The sequence below is a fragment of the Lupinus angustifolius genome, chromosome LG19 (assembly GCF_001865875.1).
Source record: "Lupinus angustifolius cultivar Tanjil chromosome LG19, LupAngTanjil_v1.0, whole genome shotgun sequence".
NCBI lineage: Eukaryota > Viridiplantae > Streptophyta > Magnoliopsida > Fabales > Fabaceae > Lupinus > Lupinus angustifolius.
Genome location: NC_032027.1, coordinates 7,195,177 through 7,216,020, shown reverse-complemented (window position 1 = coordinate 7,216,020; position 20,844 = coordinate 7,195,177). Strand labels below are relative to the sequence as shown.

The 20,844-nt window shown below is 34.4% G+C and overlaps 1 protein-coding gene and 1 long non-coding RNA gene across 2 annotated transcripts; one reads left to right on the top strand and one right to left on the bottom strand.

The window, feature by feature from the left end:
• LOC109334552 (alcohol dehydrogenase class-3) lies at window positions 11,063–15,975 on the bottom strand. Its single transcript, XM_019570384.1, has 9 exons — window positions 15,849–15,975; window positions 15,565–15,701; window positions 14,430–14,476; window positions 14,006–14,331; window positions 13,449–13,531; window positions 13,287–13,362; window positions 12,332–12,489; window positions 12,078–12,239; window positions 11,063–11,411 (listed from the first exon to the last, which is right to left on the bottom strand). The coding sequence occupies exons 1-9, from the start codon at window positions 15,883–15,885 to the stop codon at window positions 11,295–11,297; spliced, it is 1,143 nt and encodes a 380-aa protein (XP_019425929.1). The 5' UTR covers window positions 15,886–15,975; the 3' UTR covers window positions 11,063–11,294.
• LOC109334553 lies at window positions 12,729–13,362 on the top strand. The gene is made up of 2 exons (XR_002106111.1): window positions 12,729–13,125; window positions 13,163–13,362. It is a non-coding gene; the product is annotated as an uncharacterized LOC109334553 (long non-coding RNA).

The window sequence follows — 20,844 nt, the reverse complement described above, 5'->3', positions numbered from 1 at the left end:
AATTAAAAAAATGAATCACTACTCTAAAGTTTTGTTTTACGGCGTTCCAAAAAGATAAAAAATATATTATTTCAATATAGAAGTACCTAAAGACTTATATTCTAATTTCTTGAAGCTTTGTCTTCATTGTCTTCATAAGTTTTCTTTACTTTCTTCTTTTATGTGATGTTGGTGTCTTCATCAAAACCTTGTCAAAGTCAGGAACCAGATCTTCTTCACAATCTCCTCTTTTTTTACTATGACAAACCAATATCTTATTGAAAGTGTAGTTTTCAGAGACTAGCATACTTTGTGATATTCTTGACTTATCTTGAGTATGCTCCCCCTATTTTGTATGCTCCCCTTTGATTCAGAGTTATGTGCCTGAAATATCTTATAAGAAAGACGTTAAAGCTCGATTTGAACTTGTTGATTTTGAGCGTCAAGAGCATCCATCCGATTAGAGATGTAGCCTCGAAGAGAGAATAACTCATTCATGATCATCTGGTTTGTAGGCATGGGAATAGATGAAGAATACTTAGCATGAAACTCAGAAGTTTGTTGTTCAGGAGGGTTAGCAGAGGCATTTACATTAGGATCAGCAGGTGCATCATGTCTATCACTTTGATGCTTATAGAATCTATCAATGGGATCTCGGAAGAAGCCCATTTTGTGGTCACATCCACATCAATCTTGCTATCTCGTGCATCAAGTGTGACTTTGGATTCACCAGTAGTAGATACACCAAAATGCTCGAGTATGTTGGTTGTGAAGATTGCATAAGGCAGACGACTGTGAGATTCTCAAACAGACGACATATGTCTCATTACTGTGTTAGCCTAATTGATGGAAAGGTTATTCTTAAGAGCATACATCAATTGCAGTTCCATATCAATTATTTGAGAATGATTTGAATATTTTGGAAGAATGACTTAACTTAAAAAGTAATGAAGCAAGCGATCTTCAAGATTGAGATTTCCTACAGCAAGGATATCTCTACTCTTTAAAGTTTCACATAGCGCCATTTGCTTACGCATTTCTATTTCCCTCTTAGAGAATCTACACATAGAGTAGTAGAACTTTTTTCTATCATAATTATCCCATTCGCATGCAAGATCGAAATCTTTGATGCTACCTTGAAAAGATATGTTACAGCAAATTGAACTAAATGTCTTAATTTCCAAAATAATTTTTTTCCTTTAATATAGGATGTAAGATGATATTTCCTAAAGTTCAAGTTATAGTAAAACACTTTAACAAGTTCAAGATAATAGGCTTTTGATTCCCCACAGAAATCAAAAAGATCTTGTTGCCTTAGAAGACTAGGAAAATGAAAATCTTCAAACTCAAAGTTACTGACATTACCATACTTAGGAGCGAAAATGGAGCATCCAAGAAAATGCTATGAGAATGTTTTGCTTTGAACATCATTTACAAGAAGACGTACCAAGTCCAAAGGATTAGCCTCAGAAGGTGAAGCTCATTGCTTTCTTTGAGACACACGAGACATTGCTTCTTAGTTCTTGATGATGATGCCATGAATTGTGGTTTTTGAAATATTAGGTTTTGAGTGTTTAGAGATTTGGGGATTTTTTATTGGGGCCACTAAATACGAAATCTATGGAATATAAGTGCTTAGAATTGAAAATGTGATATAAAATGACTCAAAAATAACACAAATCGGATCAAAATGAGGTTTTTAGGAAAACTCTAGGCTGAACACGAAAATGAGGGTTTGAGGAGGAAGAAGAAGTGTTTGAAAAATGAGGAGGAAAACTTAAATACTACATAGAGTAATCGGTTACTCATAGTGAGTAATCGATTACTCAACACAAAATAATTGCCAGATTTCAAACAGACACCTTTGAAAATCGATTACACAGGTGGGTGATCGATTACTAAGGCCTCCTACTCAATACTATAATCGGTTACTCTCTAGTGTAATCGGTTACTGAATCCAGAATTTGAATTTTCAGGCATACAGATGCTTGGTAATTGGTTACTCATCACATGTAATTGATTATCTATTCAATAATTTGAAATTTTTGAAAAGATTTAAGCAATTTTAAATACATATAGACATTTTATAAGCATAATGAAGCACACATATAAGCATTTAAGATAAGTAAGCTTCATCAAGTATGTCTAATTCACGTCTAATTTTATAGAAACGTTCTTTTGCCAAGGGTTTAGTGAATATATATGCTAGTTGGTCATTAGTAACAACAAATTCTACAGATACATCTTTCTTTTGGACATGGTCCCTAAGGAAATGATGTCTTATATTTATATGTTTGGTTCTAGAATACATTACTGGATTCTATGTAAGATTTATAGCACTAGTATTGTCACATTTTAGGGGTATGCAACCTAAGTCCAAGTCAGAATCTAGGAATTATTGTTTAAGCCACAACACTTGGGCACAACAACTACCTGTCGCTATGTATTCTGCCTCAACAGTACTTAAAGCAACATATGCTTGTTTCTTGCATGGTCATGAGATCAATGCATTACCTAATATATGACAAGTATCACTTGTACTTTTTCTCTCAGCTTTGCATCCAGCAAAATCTGAATCTGAATATCCAACCAAATCACATATACTTCCTTTTGGATATCATCATCCAACGTCAATTGTACCTTTTAGATATTTAATGATTCTTTTGACAGCAACTAAATGTGACTCTTTTGGTTTAGATTGATACCGAGTATACAAGCAGACACTAAACATTATATTAGATCTACTAGAAGTTAAATAAAGTAGGGAATCGATCATACCTTGATATTTTGATATATCAATGCATTTTCCAGCTTCATCTATATCAATGTATGTGCCAGAACCCGTATGAGTGGCAATTGGCTTGTAGTCATCAATTTCAAAAGAATTCAGCAAGTCTCTGTAGTATTTGGATTGATTCACAAAGATACCATCCTAGAGTTGTTTGATTTCTAATACAAGGAAGAAATTTAGCTTCCCCATCATAGATATTTCAAATTCCCCTTGCATCATTTTGCCAAAATCACTACATAAGGTTTCATTAGTAGAACAAAAAATAATATCATCTACATATATTTGAACAAGAAGAGTGTGATGATTTATTTTCTTAATAAATAGTATAGTGTCGACCTTTCCTTTTGTGAAACCCTTTTCAATAAGAAATTTTTTAGACGTTCGTACCAAGCACGCAGAGCTTGCTTTAAGCCATAAAGAGTTTTCTTTAATTTTTAGACATGAGAAGGATGTTTGTAATCTTCAAAACCTGGAGGTTCTTCTACAAACACTTCCTCTTGTATATAATCATTAAGAAATACACTCTCTATGTCCATTTGATATAACTAAAATTTGAAAGAGCATGCATATGCAAGTAGCAACCGAATAGTTCAAGTCCGACAACAGAAGCGAAGGTCTCATCAAAATCTATACCTTATTCCTGATTGTATCCTTGTGCTACTAGTCTAACTTTATTTCTAACAATAATTCCATTTTTATCTGATTTATTACGGAATACCCAACGAGTTCCTATAACATGTCTATTATCTAGTCTAGGAACAAGTTCTGAAACTTCATTTCTCTCAAACTGGTTCAATTCTTCTTGCATAGCAAGAATCTAGTGTTCATCCTCGATTACATCATCAATCTTGGAAGGTTCTATTTGAGAAACGAATGTCATGTTTAAACAAGCATCATTTAGCTTTAAATGAGTAGTGACATCCTTACTTATGTTGACAATGATGTTGTCAATGGGATGGTCTCGATGAGTTCTCCATTCTTTGGGTAAATCAGAATGAATATGTTCTTCTTGAAAAGATAGAATATCATCCATTTTCAAGTGCTTAGTATTGCTTGTTGCATTGGTAAAAGAATCCTCCTTTAAAAGGGAACTTAGCAAGTCCTCTTCATCAAGAGTTAACTCATCCTTTATTATATGATTGATTTCATCAAAAGACACATGAACAGATTCTTCCATGACTAAAGTTCTTTTATTGAAAATTCTATAAGCTTTACTCGTAAGAGAGTAGCCTAGGAAGAGTCTTTCATAAGCTTTTGCATGTTATCTTTACCATTATTTAAAACAAAACATTTACAACCAAATACATGCAAATGAGAAATGTATGGTTTTCTACCTTTAAAGAGTTCATAGGGGGTTTTCTTGAGAATTGGTCTTATAAGAACTCTGTTAGAAACATAGCAAGCCATACTAACTACATCAGCCCATAAATATTTTGGGAGATTAGTTTCATTCAACATTGTACGAGCAAGTTTTTCTAAGGACCGATTCTTTCTCTCTACAACACCATTTTGTTGTGGTGTTCAAGAAGCAAAAAAATTGTGATTGATACCTAGATCATCACAAAATTCTTCAAAAGAAGCGTTTTGAAATTCTCTCATATGATCACTTCTTATAGCAACGATTTTTAGAGATTTTTCATTTTGAACTCTTTTAGCATATTTGCTAAAGGCGTTGAATGCCTCATTCTTATGAACTAAGAAGTATATCTTGAGAAATCGTCTACTATAACAAGAGCATGGTAGTTACCACCATAACTCTTGGTCCTTGAGGGCCAAATAAGTCCATGTGTAGTAACCGCAATGGTCTATCTAAAGAAACCATATGCTTAGGTTTGAAAGAAGTCTTTGTTTGTTTACCCATTTGACAAACATTACATAGTATGTCTTTAACAAACTTCATTTTGGGTAATCCAACAATTAAATCTTTCTTAATCAATTTATTCAAATGATCCATATGAATATGAGCAATTCTCCTATATCAACGTCATGCATCATTATTATTAGCAACTAAACATTTTATTAGTAAATAAGAATCCATGTCAATCATATAAATATTATTTATTCTCTAACCAATTAGTTTAGAGTTATTAGAGTCCTTACTTTCAATGATGCATTTATCCAGATAGAATGCCACATGAAATCCTTTGTTGCATAGTTGACTTATGCTCAACAAATTGTGCTTGAGTCCTTCGACATATAATACTCCTTCTATAGTTGTTGAAAGTGGTTTACTGATTCTACCAACTTCAAGTATTTTTCCTTTGTTGTTATCACCATATGTGACATAGCCTTTGTTCCTTGGAGTAAGAAAAAAAAACTTATCTTTATCGCACGTCTTGTGCTTTGAGCAGCCGCTATCCAAGTACCATAAATTGCAGGTGACTCTCAAATTTTCCTACTAAACATGTTAAGTAATATTAGGTACCCAATTTTCTTTGGGTCCTACATGGTTAGCACCTTTCTCAACCCATCTAAAATGACCTAAGGGTACACTATGTTTTCTAATCATGCAAGTGCTTGGTGTATACCCATGGTTCTTACAATAAGTATATATAGGATGATGCTTATGTATCCTAGATTTGTTGTTATTACCATTAGATGTAGGGATACTTTGTTGAGACATTTTGGTTCTTAGAAACTTGGCTGCTAGAATAGCCAAGACCTCTTCGGTCTGTAGGATGTCTCTGAACCTTGATAATTTTTTCCAATTCTTTGCAACTCATGTTTATTTTATTAAGTTCAAGACTTAATGTTGAAACTTTCTTTTCAAGAGTAACACAATTTTGACATGAAGAAGATTATGGTTTATTTCTGAATACTTTTAACTCATTTTTTGTTTTAAAAATAGTTTGGTGAGTTTGACGTATTCATCATGCAAATAATTAAATGCAATTTGCAATTCAGAAGAAGAAAATAGGTTAGATTTATTTACCTCTTCATCATCAGAGTGATGAGATGCCGTGAGAGAGATGTACTTGTTCTTCATTTCTGGTTCAAAGATAGAACTGGTATCATTATATGCCCAAGCTATGTAAGCTCTTTGTCCATTCTTAATTTCATTTTTACCCTTGAAGGCATTCCCCTTCAGATTTGGACAATCCATTTTCATATGACCAAGCTTGTCACATTCAAAGCATGTAAAGTTTTAGCTTGAAGTGGGAGCGTCATTATTCTTGGTAAATTTATTCTTTTGTCTAGTTTTAGTGTCTTTGTTCCTTTTAAGGATCTTTGTTGAACTTCTTTACGAACAAACTCATATCTTCCATCTCTTCCTTTTCAGATTCATCTCCTGATGAATCATATTTATCCACTTTTGCTTTGAGAGAGATATTCTTCTTCTTCTTTTTTTGCTCTTCATGATGTTCAAGATGACTGGGTTCTAATTCATGTTCCTGCAATTTTCCAAACAAAGCAGCCAGGAACATCTTTGATAAACTTTTCTTTTCAGAAATGGGTGCGACTTTTGGTTGTCATGTTTTGGTAAGTGATCTTAGAACTTTTAAGTTCAAGTCACTATTTGATAAAGTTTTTCCAAGTGTAATGAGATGATTTGTAAGGTGAGTAAATCTCTTTTGTAAATCAAGTATTTTCTTTTCACGCTTTATACGAAACATTTCGTATTCCTAGGAAAGAGTATTTAATCTCGACCTTTTTACCTCATCGGTTCCTTCGTGTGTAGTCTCTAGAGTATCCCACATTTCTTTAGTAGATTTTCAGTTTGATACTCTAAAAAATTCATCAATACCAAGTGCAGAAGTGAGGATATTTTTTGCTTTTAGATCATATTGTACTTTCTTTTTGTCTTCATCATTCCATGAGGATTTCGACTTCACTTCCCTCACATTGTTCATAATCGTGAAAGGTTCATAGGGCTCTTCCTCAATTGCATTCCAAATGTCTAGATCTTGAGACTCTTTGAAGATTCTCATTCTGATCTTCCAGAAGTCATAGCATTCTCCAACAAAGCTTGGAGGGCAATTGATGTTGGAACCTTCTCCTAGAAATGATATTGTGGCCGTCTTCCAAGCAGGATCAGTTTTGAGAATAGATTATTCAAAAAAGCTCGGGTGCCAATTGTAAGACTGAGATGACATTAGTTGCTTAAAACTACGACTAATTTTTAGGCACAATTCAAGTGTTAATAGCAGCGGAAAATAATATGCAGAAATAATCAAGTAAATATAAGAAGATCAAGGAGAAGAGAGTACACAAATGTTTTTATACTAGTTCACCTTCTTGTCCACCGAAGGCTACGTCTACTACTCTTGCAGCACAAGAGATTTCTTCACTAGATATTTAGAGTAGTAATTACAATTTCTCATCCCGAGATTCCTTTGTACCTTACTCACTCTCTAACACCTATATCACTCTTTGGAAAACATCATTTCCAAGTGACTCTATTCCCTTTCTTCTCACACCCTTGTGAAAGAAAGTAATTCACAACTTTGAATGAAGAAAACGTTTAACAATGCAATAGATTGCCTTTACAAGATTTTGAAGTTATAAACTCTTGCAATCAAATAACTCAATGTATACTTTAGTACTAATGCTCATAAGGTTTGAATAACTTGCAATAACACTTAAGGCAACTATCCAAATCAAGTTCTGAAAGTTATGAACAAGTTGTACCAAGTGTAGATCAAGTATTTCAGAAAATTGTAGTTTGAGTGAGTGATTTCAATCTAAGTTATGTTATGAAAAATGTGTATCTTTGAAATGAGTTTCAATGCCTTTATATAGACTTCTCAGTCAACCATAATACCTATATGAAAATGTAGGATTTGTTTGGAATGAAACCATTTCGTTTGGGTTGAAAGTCGTGTGGTTTAAATCTGAAAACTAGTGTAACAACTCTTAGTAATCGATTGCTTAATCGATTACGCAACAAGTTTGTCCAACTCCATAATTGATTTTCACATGTAGTAATCGATTACTCTAAAGGTGTAATCGATTACCCAACTGTTCTGTCCAAGTGGGTAATTATTTACCGTGTTGTGTAATCAGTTACCCACATGGTGTAATCGATTACCCTAATCAATTTTTGTTGGATAACTCGTTTCTCACTCATGTAACTCGTTACTTAGTCATAGTAATCTATTACTTAGATCTAAGAACATGTTACACAGTATTTTGAAAATTATTTTCTTTTATGCTTGTGTATCAATTTTCTTTTTAAAATACTTTTGAGCATATCACTAAACGTATAGTTTAGAGTATAAGGATAGAAGTACCTAAAGACTTATATTCTAATTTCTTGAAGCTTTGTTTTCATTGTCTTCATAAATATTCTTCCTTTTCTTCTTTTATGTGATGTTGGTGTCTTCATCAAAACACTGCCAAGGTCAGGAGCCAGATCTTCTTCACATCCAAGACTCTTGTCATTCATTTATTCTCGTGGACTCAATTATGAGTGAATTAACTTCCATTTTAACCATGTGCTCAATTGAAGTTAATCCTCTAACTGTGTGTTTCACTTGGAGAAGAATCCAATGTTTCCAACATTCATTCTAATCGTGGAGTTTTAAGGGTGAGTTAGGGCACAATTTCACCAAGTTAACAAGACTTAGTCGTGACATCAATGAGGAAATGGAATCATAGACCAACCAAGTCATCAAGCTGTGAGTGTTCAAGCTAGCAACAAGAATCCTATGTCTTCATCTTTATTTCTTCTCTTCAATATAATAAAATTGAAATTAAACATGTAATATTATCATCTAGCCGAATTTAGTCATGTTTAGGACTAGATTCATGAGCCAAAGGATCCAATGTTAGATTACCTTTGTACTAGGCCTTTAATGCTTTGTTTCCTCTTTTTTTCTTGGAAGCCAAGTTCGGCTAGCCCACACTATATGTACCCGAGTTGTTGAATGAGTAAAGTACCTTGAATTTGATTAAAACTTTGGAATTATTTCCTTGTGAGAGCATTGAGTCTTCTCCAAATCTTATTTGCTAAACAAAGATTATAGTTCTTATCAAGAAACCAAGTTTCTTGTGACGAACCTCACATTTGGCTTATCAACACCTCAAGTGTTGTGGCGCCTAAAATCATCTTCATTCTACCCCATCTTCCTATATCTTTACTTATATTTCTACTGCATGGTTTTATTATTCCCATAAAGCTCAACAAAGCCGTGAGAATTGGCCATACACAAGCCAATATAATCGTGTAAAAGAATCTCCAAAAGATATTCACATCATTATTCTTATTAGGCAAGGTCAACTATATAGATTGAACGACTCGTAATCTTCTAATATAAATCATATTCATTGATAAAATATCATCTCAAATATTTTCTAATTGTTTAGCTTATTGTTTTTCTTGACATCCTCTACTTTTGTAAATTTGACTAACTTCCATTTGATCTTCTCTTATTTCTGAGATATCTTGTGGTCTTTTACACACATCTCCAAACCACCTAAGGTGCAATTCTATCTTTTTTGCAATAAAAGCTACACCAACCTTTTCCTTGATACATTTGTTCTAGTTTTATATTGTTTAGTGTGTTCATTCATCCAACACAACATTCTCATCTCTAGTACATTGAGTTTATTTTCTTGTTATTATTTTACCACATAATATTTAGTCATTGTTCTTTGGTATCGAGAAAGTCGAGTTGGATGGGCAGTTGTTGGACAAGAATCTTCTGGATGTGACTTGAGATCGGTCTGGGAGCACCTGGGTGGATACCTGAAAATGTGCTCTGATGCTCAAGTTAGTATATGAGAGATGTATGAGAGTATAGAGAATATAATGCAAGAGTAATTGAGAGATAGAAATATATCTTCCTTATAGGGGATGTATCGTATTTACAGTGGAGAATGACATGGAATATTCGCTGGTAGATATTATTAGCATGACTGAACATCATGTCCCATCGTGCCTGTCCCAAGCAAGCATGTGTTATTTTATCTGCTTTGGGCGACTCTAGAAGGTCCGTACTTTTGGATAGTTGACTTATAACCTATTATATATCCTAACTGTAATATAGGCATGTCTTTGTCGTCTACGAAAAGTAGATATAGGGTGTAGGTGACATGTAGTTTGTGACAAGGTCCATACTATTTAGATGGCGTGACAATCCTATGTAAATGGTGTGAGAGATAGATGAAAGAGGTAGTGGTCCCATGTATTGTTGTTTGGATCTTGTCTAGTCAATTATGTCCTTTATCTGAATTGTTTGGTTGACTGGCCTAGATCGGTTTTCAGAGTGAGTTCATCTTGTACTATACCTAGCCGAAGCTTGGCAATTTGGTCCGGCTATGACTCTTAATGCAAAGATCTGATGTGAAGCTTGGGGTAAAGTATGATGTGAAGAAATATGGTTTAGGATTCAAAATTTTGTGTGCCAACAAGAATTAATATGGTACTTACAAAAATATTAAGGGACTAAAATGAGTGTTTTTTCTTAGAACCGGTGAGGATAAAGATGACACAAAGCCATGTCGCTACTTAACGACATACATAGAAAAGTCTGAAAACGTTAATAGACGAGAAGGAACAGAAGGGCTAACATGATTCCACATTGAAAACTTTGAGGACTAAAATGATAATTTAAAATTATTAAGGACTAAATTGGTAAGGTAAAAAAAAAATGAGAAACTGAAATGAGCAATTACTCATATGTATATATATAGAATAAAAGATTAATGTGAGAGCTTTATTTAGACTCATTTAACAAATGAGATAATAACTTAGTAATCTAACTCTTCTTTGTCCCTGCTTTGTGCCTTTGTCCGAATTATCTTCATAATTATTATGTGGATTCTCCAATCAGAATGTAGTTCCTTTGCTTCAAGGATCATAAGAAATAGAGTGGATAATGCCAGAACAAATTATTTATAGGAACCTAAAACATCAAAATCCAAGAGATTAACCATCGTTGCAATTGGGTTTGGAATGTGCTTAACTGAAGCTGAGGTATTTTTTTTAATAGATGATAATGGGATAATCCATTAATCCCTTCCTGATGGGGTAGCCACATGATTTGCAAATAATTCCAAAATCAATAAAAACCTACCACAAATTCTGAACTCACGGCTAAAAAGGGCAAATGTTTTTTATATTTCCAATACATTGGATATATTTACTTTTTATCAATACTTCCTTCATGCAAACATATAGAAGGATTATAAAAAAATTGTTGAAGGCTATAACAGAACTAAATAAAATATAGGTCATTCTATTCAAGCTTTTAAGTTGAAATAAAATAAACTTACTATTGAAAGCTGGTATATTTAGTCCAGTCAAAGAACCAAAAAGGAGTAATTTTTTTCAATGGGAGACCAAATACATTTGCCATATAACAATACCAGATCCATAACATAACTCAAAAGTGATGTTTATGCATTCGGTGCAATGGTTTCTTATTGTAAGTTTCCAAAGAGATACGTAAGATCGTGTCCACATTATAAACCAAGATCTTAGAAATTACAACCACTCAAACTAAGTTTAACTACAATCAATCACCACAAGAGAGGAAAAACCAACCATTCCACATGAAACTAGCGAAGACTTTTGATGAACTCATGCATTTGTAGCAAGCACACAGCGTAGGCATCCTCCTTCATGCAAAAGATCAAAAGCCTCATTGATCTCTTCAAGAGTCAAAGTGTGGGTTATGTACTCATCAACTTTGATTTCCTGCAAAATGAGTAAAAGTTGGACAATGTAGTGTCATAACTATCCATCAGATTTAGCTCCTTTGAAGTGCAACATGCTTAGACATATATAACAAATCATGGAGTTGTTATAACCATCATCATTGATTTCCTCAATGAATGATTGTAGATGTACATCTTACCCTCTAAATTGCACCCTGCACTTTAGAGGAGCCCGATGCCAATCCATGCATTACCACTTTCCAAAATGATCTCTAGGTTTAATACATAGAACATTCTTGATAAACTAGTTGCGTAAATGACTCATTCAAAGGTTTTGGCACATGTGAAGATGCTAGAATTTTGTTGCAATGAGCTGTTTTTGCTTTTCTTTGGTGTATTTGTTTGGGGAGGAACAACAGGACTTTCAATGATTAATTTTCTTATCTTCATTTTGTATAAAGATAGGTTGGCATATCCTTTTGGTGCTGAGCGCAATGGCTTTATAGAGGCGTTTATTTGGTAGATATGCAAAGGAATTATCATGCTTTGTTACACAGTGTTATTGACTTTTAGGTGTTTTCTGTGAGGATATATTATGCTCTTCTTGTAATATTCTGTCTTCTTATTCACCAAAAAAATCTTCTCTCTTCTCAACTAATAATACTCTTTTATTATTATATTTAAAAATTCATGAAAAAAACTTTACCTTCTTCAAGTACTTCTCTACAAGCCAAGGCACTTGCGACCTGCTCTTGAAGCCACCAAAAGCTGTTCCTTTCCAGACACGCCCAGTCACCAATTGGAAAGGGCGAGTTGATATTTCCTGCCCTGATGCTGCAACACCTACAACAACTGATGTCCCCCAACCCTGGAAATTTTCAAACCAAGTATGTTTTATTGTTTATAACCACCAGTTTAATTTTTGAACAATTGACTCAATGACGCGGTAGCGGCATTCACCTTGTGGCAGCACTCCAGAGCAGATCTCATCACAGAGACATTTCCAATGCACTCAAAGCTATAATCAACTCCACCGTCTGTTTCATCAACTATGACCTGCTGAATAGGTTTCTCGTGTTCCTTTGGATTGATAAACTCGGTGACTCCAAAGTTTTTAGCTGCAAGGTCAAATGGCAAAAGAAGACAATTAAACAAAAGCTAGTTATTAGCATGAAAGAATCTCATCATTATAGCACACTGGCAATATAAAACCAAAACTGAGAAACAACACCAGACAACAGCACATAGTAAGACATCATATTCTTATATTATATGTATGTAGCAGTTATGACTTGCAACAGAATACAAACAATGAATAAACTAAGTACAAATACATACAAAAGAACACAATATCAAAAACATATGAAAGCCATACTATTCTGCTTGTCAGTATTGAAAAGGGGCACCCATAGGATACTGAACACAGCCCAAAACTAATTATGAGGGAAAAAGGATGTAATGAAGGGTGAGAAGGGAAAAGTTAGTTACAAAAGTGAAAAAACAATATTTGATGAGATATGTTAAGATACAGAAACGGGAAATGTAGGAAGGGGTGTGGGATTTCTTTCTGTTTCAGCTGAAAGCTTGGGCTAAAGGAATTTTCCATGGCTGGGAGCATTGTTCTTAAATTTTTGTCTTATCTCTTCATGTCTGTATTTCAAATTTCAATCAATAAAACAGTCACCCCTTCTCAAATGGAGATTCTTTCCTCTCAGGCATCATCTTCCTCCTTTATCAGATGGGTGTGTTATAAGGTTCATTATAGGGCACTGTCAGATGCCAAGTGGACAGTGATACTCACCAATATGTGGAGAGTATTAGTCAAATAAATGATAAACTCGGCACCAGCCAGCAGATCGCTTCACAACATTAAAGACATACAGTCTGTGTTAGGTCAACCAAGTTCATGACATACCTACTTCAAACTTCTTGCTATCGATATCAATGCCAATAATCCGGGATGCACCAGCAGCTTTTGCACCCTCTGCAACCTGTCAAGTATAAATTATAAATAATAATAGCATCCCAGAATCAAGCAAAAACACAAACATCTGATATTTTAATGTTAGAAACTTACAGCAAGCCCAACAGTTCCAAGGCCAAAAATAGCAACATTTGACCCTGGTTCCACTTTTGCAGTGTTCCAGACAGCTCCAAGGCCTATAGAGTGAAGAGAATATATATCATAAATTCATAAAAATAAGTGAATTTGGCATAGGAGGGTCACAAGACCACATATTAAGTAAGGATGAAACAAAATAAAGTAATCAAGCAAACTGTTACAGCCTAGAAATATCCCCCCTGACATTTTCATTCAACACCGAGCATGCTGGCACTGTCCAGTATTAGCATTGAGTGGGGATGGAGTGAAGTCATTTTGCATCAACAAAGAAAAGAGACAAAGAAAAACAAATAGCATAAGTCTGTAAAGTAACCATGGGTTAACCATTGCATCAAACTCCAAAATCACGGAGTTATATCTAGCTGACAAAATAGATTAAACTTGTAGCTCTGTAAGGAAGAAAAAATTAGTATGGTGTGCTTGCATGGAATGATAAACATGACAACAATAAATGTAACATTATTAGACATGAGCACACAGGATTAGTTTTTCATGTTATGATAGGGGCTTACCAGTTGGAACACCGCATCCGAGAAGACAAACTTTCTCCAAAGGAGCTATTGGGTCAATCTTAGCTACACTGACATCATGAACAACGGTGTATTGACTGAATGTGGAAGTTCCCATAAAATGATAAATGGGTTTTCCTTTAACAGAGAAACGACTCTTGCGGTCACTGAGCATGACCCCAACACCAGTGGCAGAACGAACCTTGCCACAAAGGTTTGTTTTTCCTGATTTGCAAAACTTGCATTCTCCACATTCAGCCTGATAACAGGGGATGACATGATCTCCAGCCTTAACATCAGTAACGCCCTCTCCGACACTTTCCACAATCCTGTGCCAAAGGACACAAGCTCACATTAACAATCAAAAATGCCAATTTATATCGGTACATCTTGCAGCTTAAAAAAATAAGCAACTTTTTTCATGTACCCTGCAGCTTCATGGCCAAGAATACAAGGGAAGAGACCTTCCGGATCCTGCACAGCAATTTAAGATAACTTCCACATAAGAAAGGGGTTTCATGTATAACAGCATAACAATCTTGAAGCTAAGAGTATCTTTGGGATAGCTGCAACAATTGCACCATTTCAATAACCAATTGTTGTTATAATTGATTATAATCTGAATCCGTTTATGTTTGGGTATGTTTGCAGAAAAATGATTTTAAGATAACCTTTTTGAGTTTGGATAGTGTTAAAATAAATGATTTTACATAGTACATTTACATTATGAAAAGGGTATGAGGTTATTTTATAAACTAATAATATGTGTTTGATAGTTAATTTGAGGAGGATAAAAAGGGAAAATGTGGTTGATTTCAAATATTATAAAAACCTTTTTAAACAAGCTAGAAACTATTAACTTCTCTGGAACATTTTTTTCTTCATAAAGCTTCTTTTTTAAACATCTCAAATTCATCTATTTTACCAAACAGCCAAACATAGCTGTTTATAAAAAAAACTAAAATTTCAATTAACCCATCAATCCGGGTGGGAAGATTTATCCCCTTAAAAAACAGCTCTTTTTTGTTTTATCTGTCATGTTTATAAGACAGTACTACGTTTCAGAGAAGTACTGTTTCAAGTTTGTTTTAAAAAAAAAAAGTATTTGATTATTCTGAAAGCAAACATTTTTTTGCCATTATATCTATGATAATTTACTAGTAAACAAATATTATTGATCTAAACAAATAACTTCAAACATTTTCAAATTTTACTATATGAGTGTTTTTTTATCCAATCCACACAAGAAAAATAAATTGAAAAGATATTCAACTATGCTATAATTGATTATAACAAACTACAACAATATAACGTTTAACAAATATGATTGAAATATTATATTTTTCATAGGCAATAATACAAATACACTACAGAATATAGATCAATAATAAAGCATTTTGTTATTATTGATAGAGTATAATATCATTGTTGGTGTAAATATTTATACACAATCATCATCATGAATTGTAAGTGCATTCATCTTTTTCTCTTATTGATAAAATATAAACATGAATTGAATCTGCATCAAGTGTAACAGTAATCGAAGAAGCGAAAATGAATACCTTGCCACTCCAAGTATAAGCATCGGTGTGACAAAGAGCGGTGTAAAGTATTTTCACTCGGACCTCGCCGGCTTGCGGCGGAGCCACCTCAACATCTTCGATTGTCAAAGGCTTATTGGGTTCCCAGGCCACCGCAGCTTCATAAATCACATTTTGATCAAAACGGCAAAAAAGGAACGTCGTTTAGGGTTTATTATTGAGTTAATTAATTAGATAATGATGCAAATTAATAATGATAAAGATAATAATGCAAATGGTGTGAGAATAAGAGAAAGAAAAAGTACCTTTGCATGTAATGACTTGACCTTGAGTAGAAGCCATTGAGATTCGAGATATGAAAGAAACGAGAAATGAGAACCACACACTGCACCAAAATGCATTGTGATGATTGAAAACTAAGACATATATGGTTCATGTGGATGGGCTTTTCCAAATTTGGACAAAAAAAGGAATGGGCCTGAATTGTCTTATTCCGTATTGGAATATATCAATTTGTTCCTTATTTGGGTGTACTACATTAATTTTTAATTTATTATGCATCAAGGTAATTAAGAATAATATATATTTTTCATGATCATTTTTATTATTATTCTTATTTTGTTTCATAACTTATCACAAATTATATTCTAACAATTTCTCTCTCCTCCTTTTTCGTGTGAGATTCACATTTTCTAATAAGAATAAGCATAAAAATGTTCTTATGAAAATAGTATCGTTAGGGATGGAAATGGTCCGAGTAGACACAATAAGCATGAGCACATATAGTATTTATTTGTGTTCATACTTACAATATTTGTAGGTGCACATGCGCGTAGCGAATATCAGCCGGTACCCAACAAGTTTTTGCTTTTAATTATATTTATTTATTTTATACTAATCAATATATAAACTTAATTATTACATGAATAATAAAATATGTACATTATAATTTATTATTATAGTTGAATTGTATATAAAAAATGGTAATAGTTGAATTGCAAATATTTTTATGAAATAATAATAAAGTAGATAATATATAATCTAATAAAAAATTAAAATATATATACAAATATTTAATTAAAAATTATAAATATGTGTATTCATAATATATGTTTTCATCTATAAGTTATTATTGTGAGTACAAATTAGGTATTTTTATGTCCCTAAGTATTCTTAATAAAAGAATCACACAATAACAAATGAGTGAAAATACTCTTAATATTATGCATATGGATGAAAACAAAATTCTCAACAATATTATGTATAAAGTAAATAATTTTTTTGGTGAGATAAAAGTAAATAGTTTAACATTAGAATGTAAATATATAGTTTATCATTAATTTCTATTACTTATCTTTAATAATCAATGACTAGATATGAGTGATAAAAGATAAATGATAGTATAAAAAATTATATTGTTGATACACGCATCATTTTCCCTTAAAATTAATGTTATCGGTGTGATTATAAGTAAAGTGAAATGGATCTTGAGTATGTTATAACATGAGAGAGATTGGTCGAATAAAATGAAAGAAGATGAGAGAATGGATTCTGCAGAATTGAAGATCAATGGATGAGGGAAAACTAACTTTCTATTTCTGTTTTTCAAGTAAGAGTAAGTTAGGTACACCCTTCATTATATAGTAAGTGCACAAATCTCATCCAACTAACTTTTGAATTACAAACTAACATCCCCATGATTCAAAAGCTACTTTAAATCTACTTTATCTAATCTTTTACAACTACTTTATCTTTTTTCAGTTTGCCAATTCAGCCTCCTTGAAGTTGTAAACTCCTATCATTTTTCTCAACTCTTTCAATCTTCATTGCTTTGGTCAGAATGTCAGCCACTTGTACTTTTTCTTTGTAATGTAACAAGTTGATCTTCCCTTCTGCTACTTGTTGCCTTAAGTAATAGTATTTAGTCTCTATATGCTTACTCTTTCCATGTGAGACTGGATTCATTGCCAAGTCTATAGCTGATTTGATGTCCATATTCAGTTAACCCCTTCTTCACCTTTAGCACCAAGCTTTTCTAATATTGCAGATAGCCATGAAGCTTGACAGGCTGCTGCACAGGCTGCAATGTACTACGCCTCACATGTTGATAAAGCCACTACATTTTGCTTCTTATAGCACCATGAGATTGGATCCCCTACAATTAGGAAGACATATCTCATTGTAATTTTCCTGTCCAGTATATCACCATACCAATTAGAGTCTGAGTAATCTATTAGTTGAGGTTTGATATTTTTTGTTTGGTGAGGAAAGATGATCCCAAAATCTATAGTTCCTTTTAGGTATCTTAGGACTCTCTTGGCTGCAAGCATGTGAGAGTTCCTTGGGTTGCTCATGAATCTGCTAGCTAGTCCTATACTGAATGAGATTTCAGGTCGTGTGACAAATGTACCTAAGACTACCCACTATCTGTCTGAATGCAATGGCATTTGCAACCTCTTCTTCCTCACACTTTTGTAGCTTTAAGTTCATTTCAGTTGGAGTTTTAGTTGAGTTACAACTCATCATATTGAATTTACTCAAAACCTCAAGGAGATACTTCCTTTGATGCATGAACAATCCCCTTCTTGTGTATTGAAATTCTAGACCAAGGAAGTATGAGAGTCTTTATAGGTCTATCATTTCAAACTCACCTTTCAAGCTTACCTTCAGCTCTTCAATTCCCTTTGAGCAACTTCTAGTTATTAGGAGATCATCTACATAGAGGCAAATAAGCAAGACATCTTTGTTCTGGTTGGTTGATTTAGTGTACACATTATATTCCACTTCACATTTGTGAAAACTAGAATTGAACAAGAACTTGCCAATCCTTTTGTTCCATGCTCTAGGTGCTTGCTTCAACCCATAAAGTGCATTCTTTAGTATAAACACTTTGTGCTCACTTCCTTTAGTGATGAATCCAATAGGTTGTATGACATACACTACTTCTTCTAATGGACCATTTAAGAAGGCTGATTTTACATCTAGTTGCCATAAACTCCATTTCTTCCAGCTAGCCAGAGCTACTATTAGCCTTATTGACTCCAATCCAGCCACTGGTGCAAACACCACAGAGTAACCAAGTCCTTCATTCTTCATAAATCCTCTTACAACTAATCTAGCTTTATGTTTAGCTATTATTTCACTAGGCTTCAACTTTACTTTGAAGATCCACTTGACAGAGATTGAGTTCTTTTTAGTTGGCAAATCTACCAATTCCAAATTGTTATTCTTTTCTATTGATTTAACATCTTCTATCGTAGATGCCTTCTAAGTTATGTTTGACACTACTTCTTCAAAGCTGATAGATTCTGCATCAGCAAACAAGGCCAAATGTTGTACCATGTCCCCTTCTTGATTTATTGTATCATCAATACTTAGGACATAATCTGATAGCCACATGGGTGGGTTCTTTGTTCTTGTTGGCCTAGTTCTTTCTTGTTGGAGTGGTGAGCTTGAGTCTTGTCTTCTTTCATCCATCACTAATTCATCATAATCCCAATCAAGATGCACCTTGGTCAAGGGAGTAGAATTGTCCCTTATACCTTTCCATGAGCTTAACTCATCAAAGTACACATCCCTACTAAACATAACTTGTTTTGTATCAGGATTGTAAGTTTGTATGACCCTGTAGAGTTATATCCCAACAGAATCATAGCTTCAGCCTTATTGTCAAACTTCTTCATCTTTTGATCTAGTATATGTCTATAGCAAATGGATCCAAAAATCCTCAGGTGTTTCACAGAGGGTTTTACTCCTGAACAAGCTTATTCATGTATTTGGCCAATAAGCCTTTTGGTTGGGCACTTGTTAAGGATATAGGCTGTAGTGGCTACTGCTTCACCCCAATACTCATGTGGCAATTCCTTTCCTTTTAGCATGCTTCTGATCATATTCAAGATGGTTCTATTTCTCCTTTCTTTTATACCATTATGCTGAGGTGTGTATGGAGCAGTTACTTCATGCACAATCCATTTCTCTTTACAGAATTCCTCAAATTCACCTGATGTGAATTCTCCTCCACCATCGGTTTTCAGAATCTTTATGCATTTCTCATATTGTTTTTCTACCAAGCTCTTGAACATCTTGAACACTGAAAATGCTTTACTCTTGACCTTTATGAGGTGCAACCATAGTTTCCTACTCAATTCATCCATAAATGTTATAAAGTATTTACTTCCCCCTAACGAAGGTCTGTCAAAAGGACCACACACATCAAAGTATATAATATATAACAATTCATTTGCTCTTGAGGGGATGCATGCACTAAATGAGGATCTAGGTTGTTTGCTTATTTGACAATTGTCACATACCTTGTTAGGAGCCTGAATTGGTGGTAGTCATTTAACCAAGTCTTTAGATCTTAGTGTGCTCAAGTCTCTGAAGTTCAGATGACCAAATCTTAGGTGTCATGATATAGCTGATAAGCAGCGTGTTTCAAAGGCTCTTAGACTAACTTGAAAGGTCATATTTTGTGCTAGAGGTACCCTTAGGGGGGTGAAGACCGGCCCCTTGGGTGAAAGTAAAAAACCATTGAGTTTGCACCAGGCAAGGGGGGCGAAGACCAGCCCCTTGGGTGAAAGTAAAAAGCCATTATGAGGTGGCACCAGGCAAGGGGGGTGAAGACCGGCCCCTTGGGTGAAAGTAAAAACCGTTATAGGTTTGCACCAGGCAAGGGGGGCGAAGACCGGCCCATTGGGTGAAAGTAAAAAACCATTATGGGTTTGCACCAGGCAAGGGGGGCGAAGACCGGCCCCTTGGGTGAAAGTAAAGAACCATTCTGAGGTGGCACCAGGTAAGGGGGTGAAGACCGGCCCCTTGGGTGAAAGTAAAAAATCAGGGCTGGGAAATGATTCATCAAAACAATTGCAAAGTATAATATCTCAATCATGTATAAGTGGAAAAGATTACAAAAGAACGACCAACCGCGCATGGGGTTGTCGGTTAGGCATAAAATATTCGGAGGTAGGCGGCGTTCCAAGTTCTGGGGATGTTTTTTCCTGCCAAATCTTGAAGCTTGTATGCTCATTTGCCGATCTTATTGATGACGCGGTAAGGTCCTTCCCAATTGGGTCTTAGCTTGCCTTTCACCCGTCCTATGTCTGCTCTCCTTAATACCAGAGTTCCTTCGGGAAATTGGCGGGGAATGACTGAAGAGTTGAATTTCGCCGCAGTTTTCTTTTTAATGTTTTCTTCTCTGAGACGGGCCCTTTCTCGGATTTCTTCCACTTCGTCGAGGTTGTTTATGAGGAGGGATTGGTTATCGCCCTCGTTGAATTGAATTGTTCGCCAGGTAGGTTCTCC

Excerpts from the sequence above, each read along its gene's own strand:
- LOC109334552 (XM_019570384.1), bottom strand. The coding sequence starts at position 15,885 with ATGGCTTCTACTCAAGGTCAAGTCATTACATGCAAAG. Across the intron at positions 14,332-14,429 it reads CTTGGCCATGAAGCTGCAGG|GATTGTGGAAAGTGTCGGAG; the intron begins GTACATGAAAAA and ends CCTTTGGCACAG. Across the intron at positions 13,363-13,448 it reads TTGGAACTGTTGGGCTTGCT|GTTGCAGAGGGTGCAAAAGC; the intron begins GTAAGTTTCTAA and ends TATACTTGACAG.